Raw genomic sequence first — 15,849 nt, 5'->3', positions numbered from 1 at the left:
CAAGCCATATCTCATTTTTAAAAGAAGCTAATGATCCTCGATTCCTCTGTCGCGAAGTTATTCTTTCTTTTGAAGTGTTTGGAATTATTTTATTTATAAAATGTAGTAGTTATATAATTTTCACAAATGTATTTTCTTTTCTTCCCTATTGGACCTGCCACTATGCCATTTCGTTCCTGTTCTATGTGGTTTTCATAGTAACTTTTTTGCGTTGTCCAGAAGCCAAAGGCACAATCCTAGTCAAAATAGCAACCCATCCTAGTGGTTGCATCTTTAGATTCCCCCTCTTTCTAAGTTCTCATCTCTGTCACATATGGAACCACTATCAGTTGCGCTGTTTAGAATGGTGTTTTCCTGCGAATTGCGTTTTGGCAAATGTTTGAAAATTATGCTTTATTGACTCCTTCATTACATGAGTTGCATGTTCTGTTAATATGCATTACCATAATCTAAATGTGATTTCTGTCAATCTGAGCACAATGGGTTATGCACCCAATGCATATGGGTATGCAACATTTCTCATATGGACGGTAAATTAATATCTTCCCAGTCACATCTGGCACCACATTTTCCTAATTGAAACCCTGTGATGTACATGCTGCTAGGGTTAAAGTAACTTAGCTTCAGGCTAGATAATAGACTGTAGCAGTGTGTGTGTGTGGAGTCCGGTGAGTGTGCATAGAGTTATTGCAAAAAAGGGTTAGTGCAGGTAGCCATTCTATTGGCTATTTAGCAGTCTTTTGGCTTGGGGTTAGAGGCAGTTCGGGTTCCAGACTTGGTGCAACAGTATCGCTTGCCGTGGGCAGTACTTGCGATCAGGTACCTTGTTGTTTCTGTAACAAGCGATGATGCAGCCAGTCAAGATGCTCTCAATGCTGCAGCTGTAGATTTTTCTGAGGGCCCTGCCCAATCTTTTCAGCGTCCTGAGGGAGGGAGAAGAGGGGCTGGTGTGTGTGTGGGCCATATACTGGGAACCAGGGGAATGAGACATGGGGCTTTTTTGTGCAACTTTGCCTTGCAGGACCGGGTGATCATCAACCGCCTGGACAGTATATGTCACGCCATCTTGAAGGGGAAGTGGCCCTCGTCCAGCCAGCAGTATGACTCTCCCAGCTCTCTGGCAAACACCTGTGTGCCCAACAGTGTGCACCAGAGGGCTGGCTTCATCTCAACCAGGGTACAGCCATCCCAGAACCTTAACTTCAACATCCCAGCCCCTTCTGTCACCCGCCTGCCCAAGGTGACTATCCCATGTTCATGCTTTGTCCCTTTCTCACATCATAATTCATAACCATTGTTGTGGAAAGTCTTCTTTGATGTTTTTGTGGATATTCACCTTTCTATTGTCAGTACTCGTTAATATTCTTCCATTGTTCTTCCATTTCCATGCCGTTCAGTACAAGCAAAGAGGTGCCGGAGAATGCAGCCCAGGAGGCTGGAGGTTGACATCCTTGCCTCTCTTGCAGGAGAGGCTGGTGGCGCCGCCCTATCTGCCCGAACTAAAGCGGGGTAGGCGGTCGTTTGAGTACGAGGGCGTGGTGCTCAGCAAGCAGTGCCACTCAGGGGAGAAGATGCCCCTAACGGTGCCGCACCGAGGCGGGGCGCTGCTGCTCAACGGCTGGCAGGAGGCGGCCATGGACCTCTCCAAGGCCGGGGATCTGGGCATTGGGGGCGAAGTTGCAGCCACTGTAGACCACATGAGCCACCAGGTCCACCCTAGTTCCCACAAACTGCCTGCCATGGGCGCCATGCAGAGTGTCATTCAGAGTGCCATGCAGGGCTCGGTGGGAGTAGACATGGCCGGGATCCTGCAGGCAGGTCTCATCCACCCCGTCACCGGCCAAATCGTCAATGGCAACCTGAGGCGCGACGATGCCTTCATGCGCCGAAGGCGAGGCAGACGGAGAAACGTGGAGGCTGTCGATATGGGGTTTGTCAAGAGCAGAGGAATGCACGTGCCGGAACAACAGGTTTGCAAAGTCAGAAGTTCTTTTGGTTTTGTGAACAGCAAAAAGGACAGCTTAATGGTACTAGTTTTCTGCCCCTCCTGGTTTTGATGATAATTACTGTGGACCTTTTCCCCCTACCAAGCTCAGGGGGAAGGACAATAAAGTTGACTCTTGTGGTTTCGTGCTTGGAGGAGGCAATTCATGTGCATTGGTATGCAAGGTTGTGTCTCTAGAGCTTCATACTAGATTTGAGTGGTGAATCAAGGACATCTGATTATCAGTTTTCTCTCATTTTTTTCTCTACAGGGTAGGGTAGAAGTCATCAGCCATTCTGCGGTGTCGTCCACCTCCTCCCCACCGGAGTGCCCCCCGGGACCCTCCACACCCACCCAGCCAGAGGTGGTGGCCATCGACAGAGAGGCTGCCAACAAGGGCCTGATGGAATGGCTACGGCAGAATCCTAACTACAACATGGAACTGCCCACTTTTGCACCGGTGAGTTGATCATTGTCAAAACAAAGTGTCTCCAGAAATCCAAGTTGGACGATTCCCTCTCCGTTGGAGGATTCCTGGAATCAAAGAGAGAATAAGCAGGTGGAGGGAACCCATATGTTTTCTGAAATTGTGAGAAAGTTCATGTTAAGAGGGTTCAACTCACCAGCCGCTAGGTTTTATAGTAAGAGAATATTGTTTGGTTTAGTTTATTAGGAACCCTATTAGCTACAGCACATGCAGCAGCTACTCTTCCTGGGGTCCACATAAAACATACAAATGGATGAGAAAGTGCAGAATAGTAATAGACAAGAACAACATAAGATATTACATTTAAAACAATTTATTTTGAATTTGAATTAAATAAGAGTTATACAATGCATTCGGACAATATTCAGACCCCTTCCCTTTTTCCACATTTTACAGCCTTATTCTAAAATTGATTAAATTATAATTTTTTTACTCATCAATATACACACAATACCCCGTAAAGTGAAAATATATATTTTTTTTTTCCTAAATTATAAAAAATAGCAAACATACTTTTATTTAGGGCTCCCGAGTGGTGCAGCGGTCTAAGGCACTGCTAGAGGCATTACTACAGACCCTGGTTCGATTCCAGGCTGTATCACAACTGGCTGTGATTGGGAGTCCTATAGGGCTACGCACAATTGGCCCAGCGTTGTCCGGGTTTGGCTGGGGTAGGCCGCCATTCTAAATAAGAATTGGTTCTTAACTGACTTGCCTAGTTAAATAAAATAAAAAATGTATTACATAAGTATTCAGACCCTTTGCTATGTGACTTGATATTGAGCTTATGGGAATCCTGTTTCCATAGATTATCCTTGAGCTGTTTCTACAACTTGAGTGGAGTCCATCTGTGGTAAATTCAATTGATTAGACGTGATTTGGAAAGGCACACACCTGTCTATATGAAGGTCCCACAGTTCACAGGACATGTCAGAGCAAAAACCAAGCCTTGAGTTCAAAGGAATTGTACGTAGAGCTCCGAGACAGTATTGTAGATCCCCAAGAACACAGTGGCCTCCATCATTCTTACATTGAAGAAGTGTTGAACCACCAAGACTCCTAGAGCTGGCCACCTGGCCAAACAGAGTAAATGGGGGAGAAGGGCCTTGGTCTGGGAGGTGACCAAGAATCCGATGGTTACTCTGACAGAGCTCTGGAGTTCATCTGTGGAGATGGGAGAACCTTCCAGAAGGACAACCATTTCCGCAGCACTCCACCAATCAGGCCTTTATGTTAGTGGCCAGACAGAAGTCACTCCTCAGTAAAATGCACATGACAGCCCACTTGGAGTTTTCCAAAAGGCACCTAAAGGACTCTGGTCTGAATGCCAAATGTCACATCTGGAGGAAACCTGGCACCATCAGTGAAGCATGGTGGTGGCAGCATCATGCTGTGGGGATGTTCTACAGGGACTGGGAGACTAGTCAGGATCGAAGAAAAGATGAACAGAGCAAAGTACAGCGAGATCCTTGATGAAAACCTGTTCCAGAGTGCTCAGGACCTCCACACTGGGGCAAGGGTTTACCTTCCAACAGGATAACAACCCTAAGCACACAACAAAGACAACGCCGGCGTGGCTTCGGGACAAGTCTTTGAATGTCATTGAGTGGCCCAGCCAGAGCCCGGACTTCAACCCGATCAAGCATCTCTGGAGAGACCTGAAAATAGCTGTGCAGCGACGCTCCCAATTCAACCTGACAGAGCTTGAGAGGATCTGCAGAGAAAAATGGGAGAAACTCCAAATACAGGTGCGCCAAGCTTGGAGCGTCATGCCTGAGAAGATTCAAGGCTACTTCAACAAAGTACTGAGTAAAGGGTCATTTTTAAAAATTAGTAATACATTTGCAACAATTCTAAAAACCTGTTTTTGCTTTGTCATAATGGGGTATTGTGTGTAAAAAATATAGATATTTTTACCAATTTTAGGAGGCTGTAACGTAACAAAATGTGGAAAAGTCGAGGGGTGTGAATACTTTGCGAAGGCACTATGTATGTACAGTACCAGTCAAAAGTTTGGACACCTACTCATTCAAGGGTTTTTCTTTATTTTTACTATTTTCTACATGGTTGAAACTATAACTTTTGGTGTGTGTGTGTGTGTGTGTATCATCACACACAAGTATGTGAACACCTCTTCAAATGAGCGAAGTCGGCTATTACTGAAAAACTCTGTGGCTTTCAACGTGGCACCGTCATAGGATGCCAACAAGTCAGTTTGTCATATTTCTGCCTTGCTGGAGCTGCTCCGGTCAACTGTAAGTGCTGTTATTGTGACGTGGAAACATCTAAGAGCAACAACTGCTCAGCCGCGAAGTGGTAGGCCACACAAGCTCACTGAACGGGACCTCTGAAACGCGTAGTGCGTAAAAGTGGTCTATTCTTGGTTGCAACACTTACTACTGAGTTCCAAACTGCCTCTGGAAGCAACATCAGCACACAAACTGTTCGTCCGGAGCTTCATGAAATGAGTTTCCATAGCCGAGCAGCCGCACATAAGCCGAAGTTCACCATGCGCAATGCCAAGCGTCTGCTGGAGTGGTGTAAAGCTCACCGCCATTGGACTCTGGAGCATTGGGAACGCGTTCTCTGGAGTGATGAATCACGCTTCACCATCTGACACTCCAGCGGACAAATCTGGATTTGGCGGATGCCAGGAGATCTCTACCTGCCCCAATGCATAGTGCCAACTAAAGTTTGGTGGAGGAGGAATAATGGTTCAGGCTAGGACCCTTAGTTACAGTGAAGGGAAATCTTAACTCTACAGCATACAAAGACATTCTAGACGATTCTGTGCTTCCAACTTTGTGGCAACAGTTTGGGAAGGCCCGTTCCTGTTTCAGCATGACAATGCCCCTGTACACAAAGCGAAGTCCATACAGAAATGGTTTGTCGAGATCGGTGTGGAAGAACTTCACTGGTCTGCACAGAGCCCTGACCTCGACAGCATCGAATGCCTTTGGGATGAATTGGAACACCGACTGCGAACCAGGCCTAACCGTCCAACATCAGTGCCTGATCTCACTAATGCTCGTGGCAGAATGGAAGCAAGTCCCAGCAACAATATTCCAACGTCTAGGGGAATGTCTTCCCAGAAGAGTGGAGGCTGTTATAGCAGCAAATGGGAGACCACCTCCATATTAATGCCTATGATTTTGGAATGAGATGTTCAACGAGCAGAAGTCCACATACATTTGGTCATGTAGTTTATATACACTGAACAAAAATATAAACGCAACATGGAAAGTGTTGGTCCAAAGTTTCATGACCTGAAATAAAAAGTCCCAGAAATTGTCCATACACACACAAAGCTTATTTTTCTCAAATGATGTGCACAAATTTGTTTATAACCCTGTTAGTGAGAATTTCTCCTTTGCCAAGATAATCCATCCACCAGGTGTGGAATATCAAGAAGCTGATAAAACAGCATGGTAATTACACAGTTGCACCTTGTGCTGGGAACAGTGAAAGACAATTTTTTTGATGTGCGCTTTTGTTACACAACACAATGCTGCAGATGTCTCAAGTTTTGAGGGAGCATGCTGACTGCAGGAAAGTCCACCAGAGCTGTTGCCAGAGAATTTAATGTTCATTTCTCAACCATAAACTGCGTCCAATATTGTTTTAGAGAATTTGGCAGTACGTCCAACTGGCCACACAACCGCAGACTACTTCAGCCCAGTACCTCCACATCCGGCTTCTCCATCTGCGGAATCGTCTGAGGAGAGGGTGGAAGGAGGGGGGGCCTGGCTACCAAGTCGGTGGGCTTATGACCGCCAAGGCCCATAGATTAGCCAGCAGCATACCACCCTGCATACCACTGCTGGCTTGCTTCTGAAGCTAAGCAGGGTTGGTCCTGGTCAGTTCCTGGATGGGAGACCAGATGCTGCTGGAAGTGGTGTTGGAGGGCCAGTAGGAGGCACTCTTTCCTCTGGTCTAAATTTTTTTTTATCCCAATGCCCCAGGGACACTGCCCTGTGTAGGGTGCCATCTTTTGGATGGGATGTTAAACGGGTGTCCTGACTCTGAGGTCATTAAAAGATCCCATGGCACTTATCGTAAGAGTAGGGGTGTTAACCCCGGTGTCCTGACTAAATTCCCAATCTGGCCCTCAAACCAACTCGGTCACCTAATAATCCCCAGTTTATAATTGGCTCTCCCCTGTAACTATTCCCTAGGTCGTTGCTGCAAATGAGAACGTGTTCTCAGTCAACTTACCTGGTAAAATGACAGATAAATAAATACATTCATTAGGCTCTAATTTTGTATTTCTTTTGACTGATTTCCTTGTGTACTGTAACTCAGTAAAAAAATATATAATTGTTGCATGTTGCGTTCATATTTTTGTTCAGTATAGTTAAATTTGATCTTTAGAAAGAGGGGCGCTGTGATACTATGTTTTTGTTTTGTATCTGTTTTTTTTTTTAAGCCAAACTTTTTACTTTTGCCTGGGTAACCTCTGGTACCAGAGCATTCCACGATGACATATGGCGCTATATATAACTGAGCTATGCATTAAATCTGTTTTTGGTTTGGGTATCATTTGATTTTTTTTGTACCTTTTTTTTTATTTAACTAGGCAAGTCAGTTTAGAACAAATTCTTATTTTCAATGACGGCCTAGGAACAGTTGGTTAACTGCCTTGTTCAGGGGCAGAACGACAGATTTTTACCTTGTCAGCTCAGGGATTTGATCTTGCAACCTTTAGTGGCGTGTTTGGTGGATTATGTATGTCTGTTTGAAGAGTTTGCTAGATTATACAAGTGGGAGGGCATTTAAAACACACATGTTTCTTATTCAAGACTAGAAGAGAAGTAGTCGATTTCCCCTCAACCATGAAAGACTATCATGCATTTTGTTGATGTTAGTTCTGTGTGTGTGCAGTTAAGGGCAAGGAGTGCTGCTTTGTTTTGAGGCAACTGCAGCTATACCAGGGTTTTCTTTGCTGCACCTGACCATATTACCGGACAGTTAATCAAAATGGTCACACAATTAATGCACAACTTCAGTTGAGGTTTAGGTCTAAGAATGCTTTGAACCAAATACAATGCTTTTGATTTTATGCATTTAAGACCAATGTATTGTTAATTGCCCATTTTGACACTGACTGTAACTCCTTGCTACGAGTCTCAGGGAGCTCACTGGCTGCAGGTGCTGATGTGTACAGTCGTGGCCAAAGGTTTTGAGAATGACACAAATATACATTTTCACAGTCTGCTGCCTCAGTTTGTATGATGGCAATTTGCATATACTCCAGAATGTTATGAAGAGTGATCAGATGAATTGCAATTAATTGCAATTCCCTCTTTGCCATGCAAAATGTACTGAATCCCCCCAACATTTCCACTGCATTTCAGCCACAAAGGACCAGCTGACAGTGATTCTCTCGTTAACACAGGTGTGAGTGTTGACGAGGACAAGGCTGGAGATCACTCTGTCATGCTGATTGAGTTAGAATAACAGACTGGATGCTTCAAAAGGAGGGTGGTGCTTGAATCATTGTTCTTCCTCTGTCAACCATGGTTACCTGCAAGGAAACACGTGCCGTCATCATTGCTTTGCACAAAAAGGGCTTCACAGGCAAGGATATTGCTGCCAGTAAGATTGCACCTAAATCAACCATTTATCGGATCATCAAGAACTTCAACGAGAGTGGTTCAATTGTTGTGAAGAATGCTTCAGGGCCCCAAGAAAGTCCAGCAAGCGCCAGGACCGTCTCCTAAAGTTGATTCAGCTGCGGGATCGGGGCACCACCAGTACAGAGCTTGCTCAGGAATGGCAGCAGGCAGGTGTGAGTGCATCTGCACGCACAGTGAGGTGAAGACTTTGAGGATGGCCTCAAAGGAAGGGCAGCAAAGGGCAGGAAGGGCAGGAAGGGCAGCAAAGAAGCCACTTCTCTCCAGGAAAAACATCAGGGACAGACTGATATTCTGCAAAAGGTACAGGGATTGGACTGCTGAGGACGGGGGTAAAGTCATTTTCTCTGAATCCCCTTTCCGATTGTTTGGGGCATCTGGAAGAAAGCTTGTCCGGAGAAGACAAGGTGAGCGCTACCATCAGTCCTGTGTCATGCCAACAGTAAAGCATCCTGAGACCATTCATGTGTGGGGTTGCTTCTCAGCCAAGGGAGTGGGCTCACTCACAATGTTGCCTTCGAACACAGCCATGAATAAAGAATGGTACCAACACATCCTCTGAGAACAACTTCTCCCAACCATCCAGGAACAGTTTGGTGACGAAAGATACCTTTTCCAGCATGATGGAGCACCTTATTATAAGGCAAATGTGATAACTAAGTGGCTCGAGGAACAAAACATCGATATTTTGGGTCCATGGCCAGGAAACTCCCCAGACCTTAATCCCATTGACAACTTGTGATCAATCCTCAAGAGGCGGGTGGACAAAAAAAAAAAAAAAAAAATCTGACAAACTCCAAGCATTGATTATGCAAGAATGGGCTGCCATCAGTCAGGATGTGGCCCAGAAGTTAATTGACAGCATGCCAGGGCAGATTGCAGAGGTCTTGAAAAAGAAGGGTCAACACTGCAAATATTGACTCTTTGCATCAACTTCCTGTAATTGTCAATAAAAGCCTTTGACACTTATGAAATGCTTGTAATTATACTTCAGTAGGCCATAGTACATCTGACATAAATATCTAAAGACACTGAAAGCAGCAAACTTTGTGGAAATTAATATTTGTCATTCTCAACTTTTGGCCACAACTGTAGTGTGCAATTGTCAGCATATATAGTCATTTTAGCTTATTGTAAGACAAATGGCAAATCATTTGTAAAAATAGAGAAAAGTAGCTGCACAAGGAAACTGCCCTGAGGGATACTGCACTGTGCATATCTGATGTTAGAGAAGCTTTCATTGACGAATACTCTTGAATTCTATTGGATAAGTAACTCTCCAACCACGTGATGACAGGTGATGTTGTAGTGTGCTGACCTTGACAAATTTGGGGTTTCAGTCTCCTGGCGCAGCGATGTTGCACAGCTTTGTGGAGCGGCCCAAACAGCGGAGACATCGCTGCAAAGACCCCACCAAGCTGGACGTCAACTCCCTAACAGGGGAGGAGAGGGTGCCCGTGGTCCACAGAAGCACTGGCCGCAGGGTAACCTTTTTGACACACAACCACACACCAACACTGATGCACGAGCACACTTAACATCACTGACATGAATCATGTTTCCATTCAACCATATGAGAGTAAAGTACCTGTCGGGTAACAAAAACTTATGTTTTAGCGCAATGTTCCAATGTCTTTTTGGTCTCCTTTCTTTTGCTCCTGTGCTGTGTGCATTGTTCAACTTCCAACAGAATCGGTTGATTCCCCTTCTAACGATACCCTTTTTATGTCTCAACTCCCAGAACAGAGCAGACCCTAATAAAAATGGGAGTATCAGTGAACATGACTGGAATATTAATGCTCAGTTTCTGTCGCGCGCAGCATTGCGGTACCACGCACTGCTAGCAGCATTTTAGCCACTTGATTTCAACATCTAAACTAAGTGAACAGGCCATGTTGTTCAAACAGTTGCAGACCGACAGGATTCATAACAGTTCCACTGTTCTACCTTTGTTAACAAGCAAATAGATCCAAGTTGGCTTTAAATTGAAAGATTAGCTGGCTACTCACTAGCATGTGGGCTTGTGCTTGAGAGATTGTTCATGAGACCTGTGTTAATTTTCTATAATGCCTACTACCAGAAGTTGGTCATTATTAGTGGATGTGCATGGTTCTGAAAAAAAAAAAAACATTTTTATAGACATACTTGAAAGCCAGAGCAGTCATTATTGCAGAAAAGTAGGTTAACCTCCTAGAGTCCGTCTGCTCCCCCGCGAAAATATAATTAGCATAATGAAAGTTAAAGCTAGAGTGATCTGTTATTTTTTACATCGGCACCTGCCGATGTCGCAATTCTACATTTGAAGTGAAAGGTGACAGCTACAGCGTCTATAGCGCCCAAACAGTTTGGGCTACGCAGTTAGTGCTAGGAAAAACTTTATGGAAGTATACAGTACCAGTCAAAAGTTTGGACACCTACTCATTCAAGAGTTTCTTTATTTTTACTATTTTCTACATTGTAGAATAATAGTGAAAGACATCAGACCTATTAGATAAAACATGGAATCATGTAGTAACCAAAAAAGTGTTAAACAAATCTAAATATATTTATATTTTTGATTCTTCAAAGTAAGCCACCCTTTTGCCTTGATGACAGCTTTGCACAAATCAAGATGGTGCATTCGGAAAGTATTGAGACCCCTTGACATTTTCCACAATTTGTTACGTTGATTGGATTTAAAAAATCATTCAAAAAGGATTTTAAAAAATATATAAATACCCCATAATGACAAAGATAAAACCGGTTTTTAGACATTTATGCAGATTCATTCAAAATAATAAACGGATCACATTTACATAATTATTCAAACCATTTACTCACTACTTTGTTGATGCACCTTTTGCAGCAATTACAGCCTCAAGTCTAATGGGTATATGATGCTGCAAGCTTGGCACACCTGTATTTGGGGAGTTTCTCCCATTCCTTTCTGCAGAACCTCTTAAACTCTTGTCAGATTGGATGGGGAGCGTCGCTATTTTCAGGTCTCCAGAGATGCTCGATCGGGTTGAAGTCCAGGCTCTGGCCTGGGCCACTCAAGGACATTCAGATACTTGTCCCAAAGCTACTCCTGCATTGTTTTGGTACCCTTCCCCAGATCTGTGCCTCGAAACAATCCTATCTCGGAGCTCTAAATCAAGTCAAATAATTGTATTTGTGGCCTCCCGGGTGGCGCAGTGGTTAAGACTCTGAGTTCGCGCCCAGGCTCTGTCGTAACCGGCCGCGACCGGGAGGTCCGTGGGGCGATGCACAATTGGCCTAGCGTCACCCGGGTTAGGGAGGGTTTGGCCGGTAGGGAAATCCTTGTCTCATCGCGCACCAGCGACTCCTGTGGCGGGCTGGGCGCAGTGCGCGCTAACCAAGGTTGCCAGGTGCACGGTGTTTCCTCCGACACATTGGTGCAGCTGGCTTCCGGGTTGGATGGCGCTGTGATAAGAAGCATTGCGGCTTGGTTGGGTTTTGTATCGGAGGACGCATGACTTTCAACCTTCGTCTCTCCCGAGCCCGTACGGGAGTTGTAGTGATGAGACAAGATAGTAGCTAATAAAACAATTGGATACCATGAAATTGGGGAGAAAAAAAGGGGTAATAAAATAATTGTATTTGTCACTTGCGCTGAATTACAGTGAAATGCTTACTTACAAGCCCTTAAACAACAATGCGGTTTTAATACAAAATAAGTGGTCAAATAATTATTTTAAAAACGAGGCATATATAGATACATATATATATATACATACATACATATATATATACATGCATACATACAGCGTCAATGTGCAGGGGCACAGGTTAGTCGAGGTAATTGACATAACATGTACATGTAGGTAAAGGTAAAGGGAATATGCGTAGATAATAAACAGAGTAGCAGCAGCGTAAAAATGGGGGGGTGTTAATGCAAATAGTCGGGCTAGCCATAATTTGTTATCTGTTCTTGAGTCTTATGGCTTGGGGATAATAGCTGAAGCCTTTTGGACCTAGACTTGGAGCTCCGGTACTGCTTGCCGTGCGGTAGCAGTGCCTTGCGGTCGGAGGCCGAGCAGTTGCCATACCAGGCGGTAATGCAACCACTCAGGATGCTCTTGATGGTGCAGCTGTAGAACTTTATGAGGGTCTGAGGACCCATGCCAAATCTTTTCTGTCTCCTGAGGGGGAATAGGCTTTGTCGTACCCTCTTCACGACTGTCTTGGTGTGTTTTGGACCATGAAAGTTCGTTGGGGATATGGACACCAATGAACTTGAAGCGCTCAACCTGCTCCACTATAGCCCTATCGATGAGAATGGGGGCATGCTCGGCCACCCTTTTCCTGTTGTCCACGATCATCTCCTTTGTCTTGATCACAGTGAGGGAGAGGTTGTTATCCTTGTACCACACTGCCAGGTCTCTGACCTCCTCCCTATAAGCTGTCTCATCGTTGTCTGTGATCAGGCCTACCACTGTTGTGTCGTCTGCAAACTTAATGATGGTGTTGGAGTCATGCTTGGCCATGCAGTCATGGGTGAACAGGGAGTACAGGCGGGGGACTGAGCACGCACCTCTGAGGGGCCCCCGTGTTGAGGATCAGCGTGGCAGATGTTACCTACCCTTACCACCTGGGGGCGGCCTGTCAGGAAGTGTAGGATCCTGTTGCAGAGGGTGTTTATTCCCAGGGTCCTTAGCTTAGTGATGAACTTTAAGGGCACTATGGTGTTAAACGCTGAGCTGTAGCCAATGAATAGTATTCTCACGTAGGTGTTGCTTTAGTCCAGGTGGGAAAAGGGCAGTGGGAAGTGCCATAGAGATTGCATCTGTTGGGGCTGTGTGCAAATTGGAGTGAGTCTAGGGTTTCTAATGGTGTTGATGTGAGTCATTATCAGCCTTTCAAAGCACTTAATGAATACAGACGTGAGTGCTACGGGTTGGTAGTCATTTAGGCCGGTTACCTTGGTGTTCTTTGGCACAGGGACTATGGTGATCTGCTTGAAACATGTTGGTATTACAGACTCGGTCAGGGACAGGTTAAAAATGTCAGTGAAGCCACTTGCCAGCTGGTCAGCGCATGCTCGGAGTACGCGTCCTGATAATTTGTCTGGCCCTGCAGCCTTGAAAGTTGACCTGTTTAAAGGTCTTACTCAGATCGGCTACGGAGAGCGTGATCACACAGTCGTCCGGAACAGCTGGTGCTCTCATGCATGCTTCAGTGTTGCTTGCCTCGAAACGCGAATATAAGTAATTTAGCTCGTCTGGTAGGCTCGTGTCATTAGGCAGCTCACGGCTGTGCTTTCCCTTGCAGTCCGTAATAGTTTGCAAGCCGTGCAAGTTTGTAATCCATGGCTTCTGGTTGGGCTATGTACGTAGAGTCACTGTGGGGACGATGTCATCGATGCACTTATTGATGAAGACAGTGACTGATGTGGTGTACTCCTCAATGCCATTGGAAGAATTCCGAAACATATTCCAGTCTGTGCTAGTAAAACAGTCCTGTAGCTTAGCATCTGTGTCATCTGACCACTTCTGTATTGCGCGAGTCACTGGTACTTCCTGCTTTTAGTTTTTTCTTGTGAGCAGGAATCAGGAGGATAGAATTATGGTCAGATCTGCCAAATGGAGGGCGATGGAGAGCTTTGTACGCATCTCTGTGTGGAGTAAAGGTAGGTCCCCCCCCCCCCCTCTGGTTGCAAATGTAACATGCTGGTAGAAATGAGGTAAAATTGTTTTGTTTCCCAGCATTAAAGTCCCCAGCCACTAGGAGCGCCTCCTCTGGATGAGCATTTACTAGTTTTCTTGTGGCCGTATACAGCTCGTTAAGTGCTGTCTTAGTGTCAGCATCGGTTTGTGGTGGTCAATAGACAGCTATGAAAAATATAGTTCAAAACGCTCTTGATAAATATTGTGGTCTACAGCTTATCATGAGATACTTTACCTGAGGCGAGCAAAACATAGAGACTTCATTAATATTAGATTTCGTGCACCAACTGTTATTGTCAAATATACACAGACCGCCACCCTTGTCTTACCGGAGGCAGCTACTCTATCTTGCCAATGCACGGAAAACCCAGCAAGCATGTCGTCATTCAGCCACGAATCGGTGAAACATAAGATATTACCGTTTTGAATGTCCCGTTGTTAGGATAGTCTTGATCGGAGCTCATCCAGTTTATTATCCAATGATTGCACATTGGCTAATAGGACTGACATTAGAGGCGGGTTACCCACTCTGATTCTTACAATGCACCCCGACCTACGACCCCTATCTCTTGACTCTTCTTCATACAAATGACTGGGATTTGGGCCTTGTCCGGTGTCTGAAGTAAATCCTTTGCGTCCGACTCATTAAAGACCAAAAATCTTTGTCCAGTACGAGGTGAGTAATCGCTGTTCTGATTATCAGAAACTATTTTTGGTCATAAGAGACGGTGGCAGAAACATTATGTACAAAATAAGTTAGAAATAACATGAAAAAAATACACAATAGCACAATTGGTTAGGAGCCTGTAAAACAGCAGCCATTCTACTACTGTACGGACACATAATTTCTACCTCATTGCTTGGTTTTTTGCTCTGACATGTACTGTCAACTGTGGGACCTTATATGGACCGGTGTGTGCCTTTCCTAATCATGTCCAATCAATTGAATTTACCACAGGTGGACGCCAATCAAGTTGTTGAAACATCTCAAGGATGATCAATGGAAACAGGATGCACCTGAGCTCAATTTCGAGTCTCATAGCAAAGGATCTGAATACTTTTGTAAATAAGGTATCTGTTTTTTGTTATAATACATTTTCAGAAAATATTTTTTTTTTCGCTTTGTCATGAGGGGTTTTGTTGTATTTAAACCATTTTAGAATAAGGCTGTAATGTAACAAAATGTGGGAAAAGTCAAGGGGTCTGAGTACTTTCCCAATGCACTGTATATTGTGAATCGCCCATAAGTTTGAAAAAAATCAAGATATGATTTTCAAGCCATTATCGCCCAGCCCTACGACAGGCCTGCTGGAAACAGGAAATTGTGGGTAAACTTTCCTAAATGTCATCAAAACAAAATACGTTCCTCAGTGGTGGATAATGTTTTTGGTATGTGAATTAGATAAATTGCCTTCACTGTACTCCTGACATTCTACATTTTGTTGTGTTGCAGCCTGAATTCAAAATGTATTAAATATGCTTCTTTTTTTTTATCTAACCAATCTACACACAGTACCCCAAAATGACAAAGTAAAAACATATTTTTTGCAAACTTATTGAAAGTGAAATACAGATATATCTCATTTATGTATGTATTCATACCCAAGTCAATACTTTGTAGAATCACCTTTGGCAGCGATTACAAATGTAAGTCTCTAGGATCTTTCCACACCTGGATTGTGCAACATTTGCCCCTTATTCTTTCAAAATTCTTTAAACAAACCATTTTTTAAAACAACCATTTTCTGGGATTGCCATAGATTTTCAAGTCCTGTCAAAACTGTAACTCAGCCATTCAGTAACATTCACTGTTTTCTTGGTAAACAACTCCAGTGCAAAATTGTAATTATTCGCCTACCTCATGCCTTTTGCACACAATGTATATAGACTCTCTTTTTTTTCTACTGTGTTATTGACTTGTTAATTGTTTACTCCATGTGTAACTCTGTGTTGTCTGTTCACACTGCTATGCTTTATCTTGGCCAGGTCGCAGTTGCAAATGAGAACTTGTTCTCAACTAGCCTACCTGGTTAAATAAAGGTGAAATAAAGTAGATTGATCTTGTGTTTTAGATTATTG

At 44.2% G+C, this 15,849-nt stretch overlaps 1 protein-coding gene across 4 annotated transcripts in view; it reads left to right on the top strand.

Annotated features, from left to right (window-relative positions):
* chd6 (chromodomain helicase DNA binding protein 6) overlaps window positions 1-15,849 on the top strand; it is a 115,548-nt gene that overhangs the window by 88,596 nt on the left and 11,103 nt on the right. For all 4 annotated transcript variants that reach the window (XM_029682492.2, XM_029682491.2, XM_029682489.2 and 1 more), the window contains exons 33-36: window positions 1,022-1,240; window positions 1,398-1,970; window positions 2,256-2,444; window positions 9,445-9,588. In XM_029682492.2, the coding sequence (XP_029538352.2) occupies window positions 1,022-1,240; window positions 1,398-1,970; window positions 2,256-2,444; window positions 9,445-9,588 (1,125 nt within the window). The remainder of the gene's footprint in view (window positions 1-1,021; window positions 1,241-1,397; window positions 1,971-2,255; window positions 2,445-9,444; window positions 9,589-15,849) is intronic.

This window comes from Oncorhynchus nerka, linkage group LG15 (genome assembly GCF_034236695.1).
Source record: "Oncorhynchus nerka isolate Pitt River linkage group LG15, Oner_Uvic_2.0, whole genome shotgun sequence".
Classification (NCBI taxonomy): Eukaryota; Metazoa; Chordata; class Actinopteri; order Salmoniformes; family Salmonidae; genus Oncorhynchus; species Oncorhynchus nerka.
This window is presented reverse-complemented; position numbering and strand designations above follow the sequence as displayed.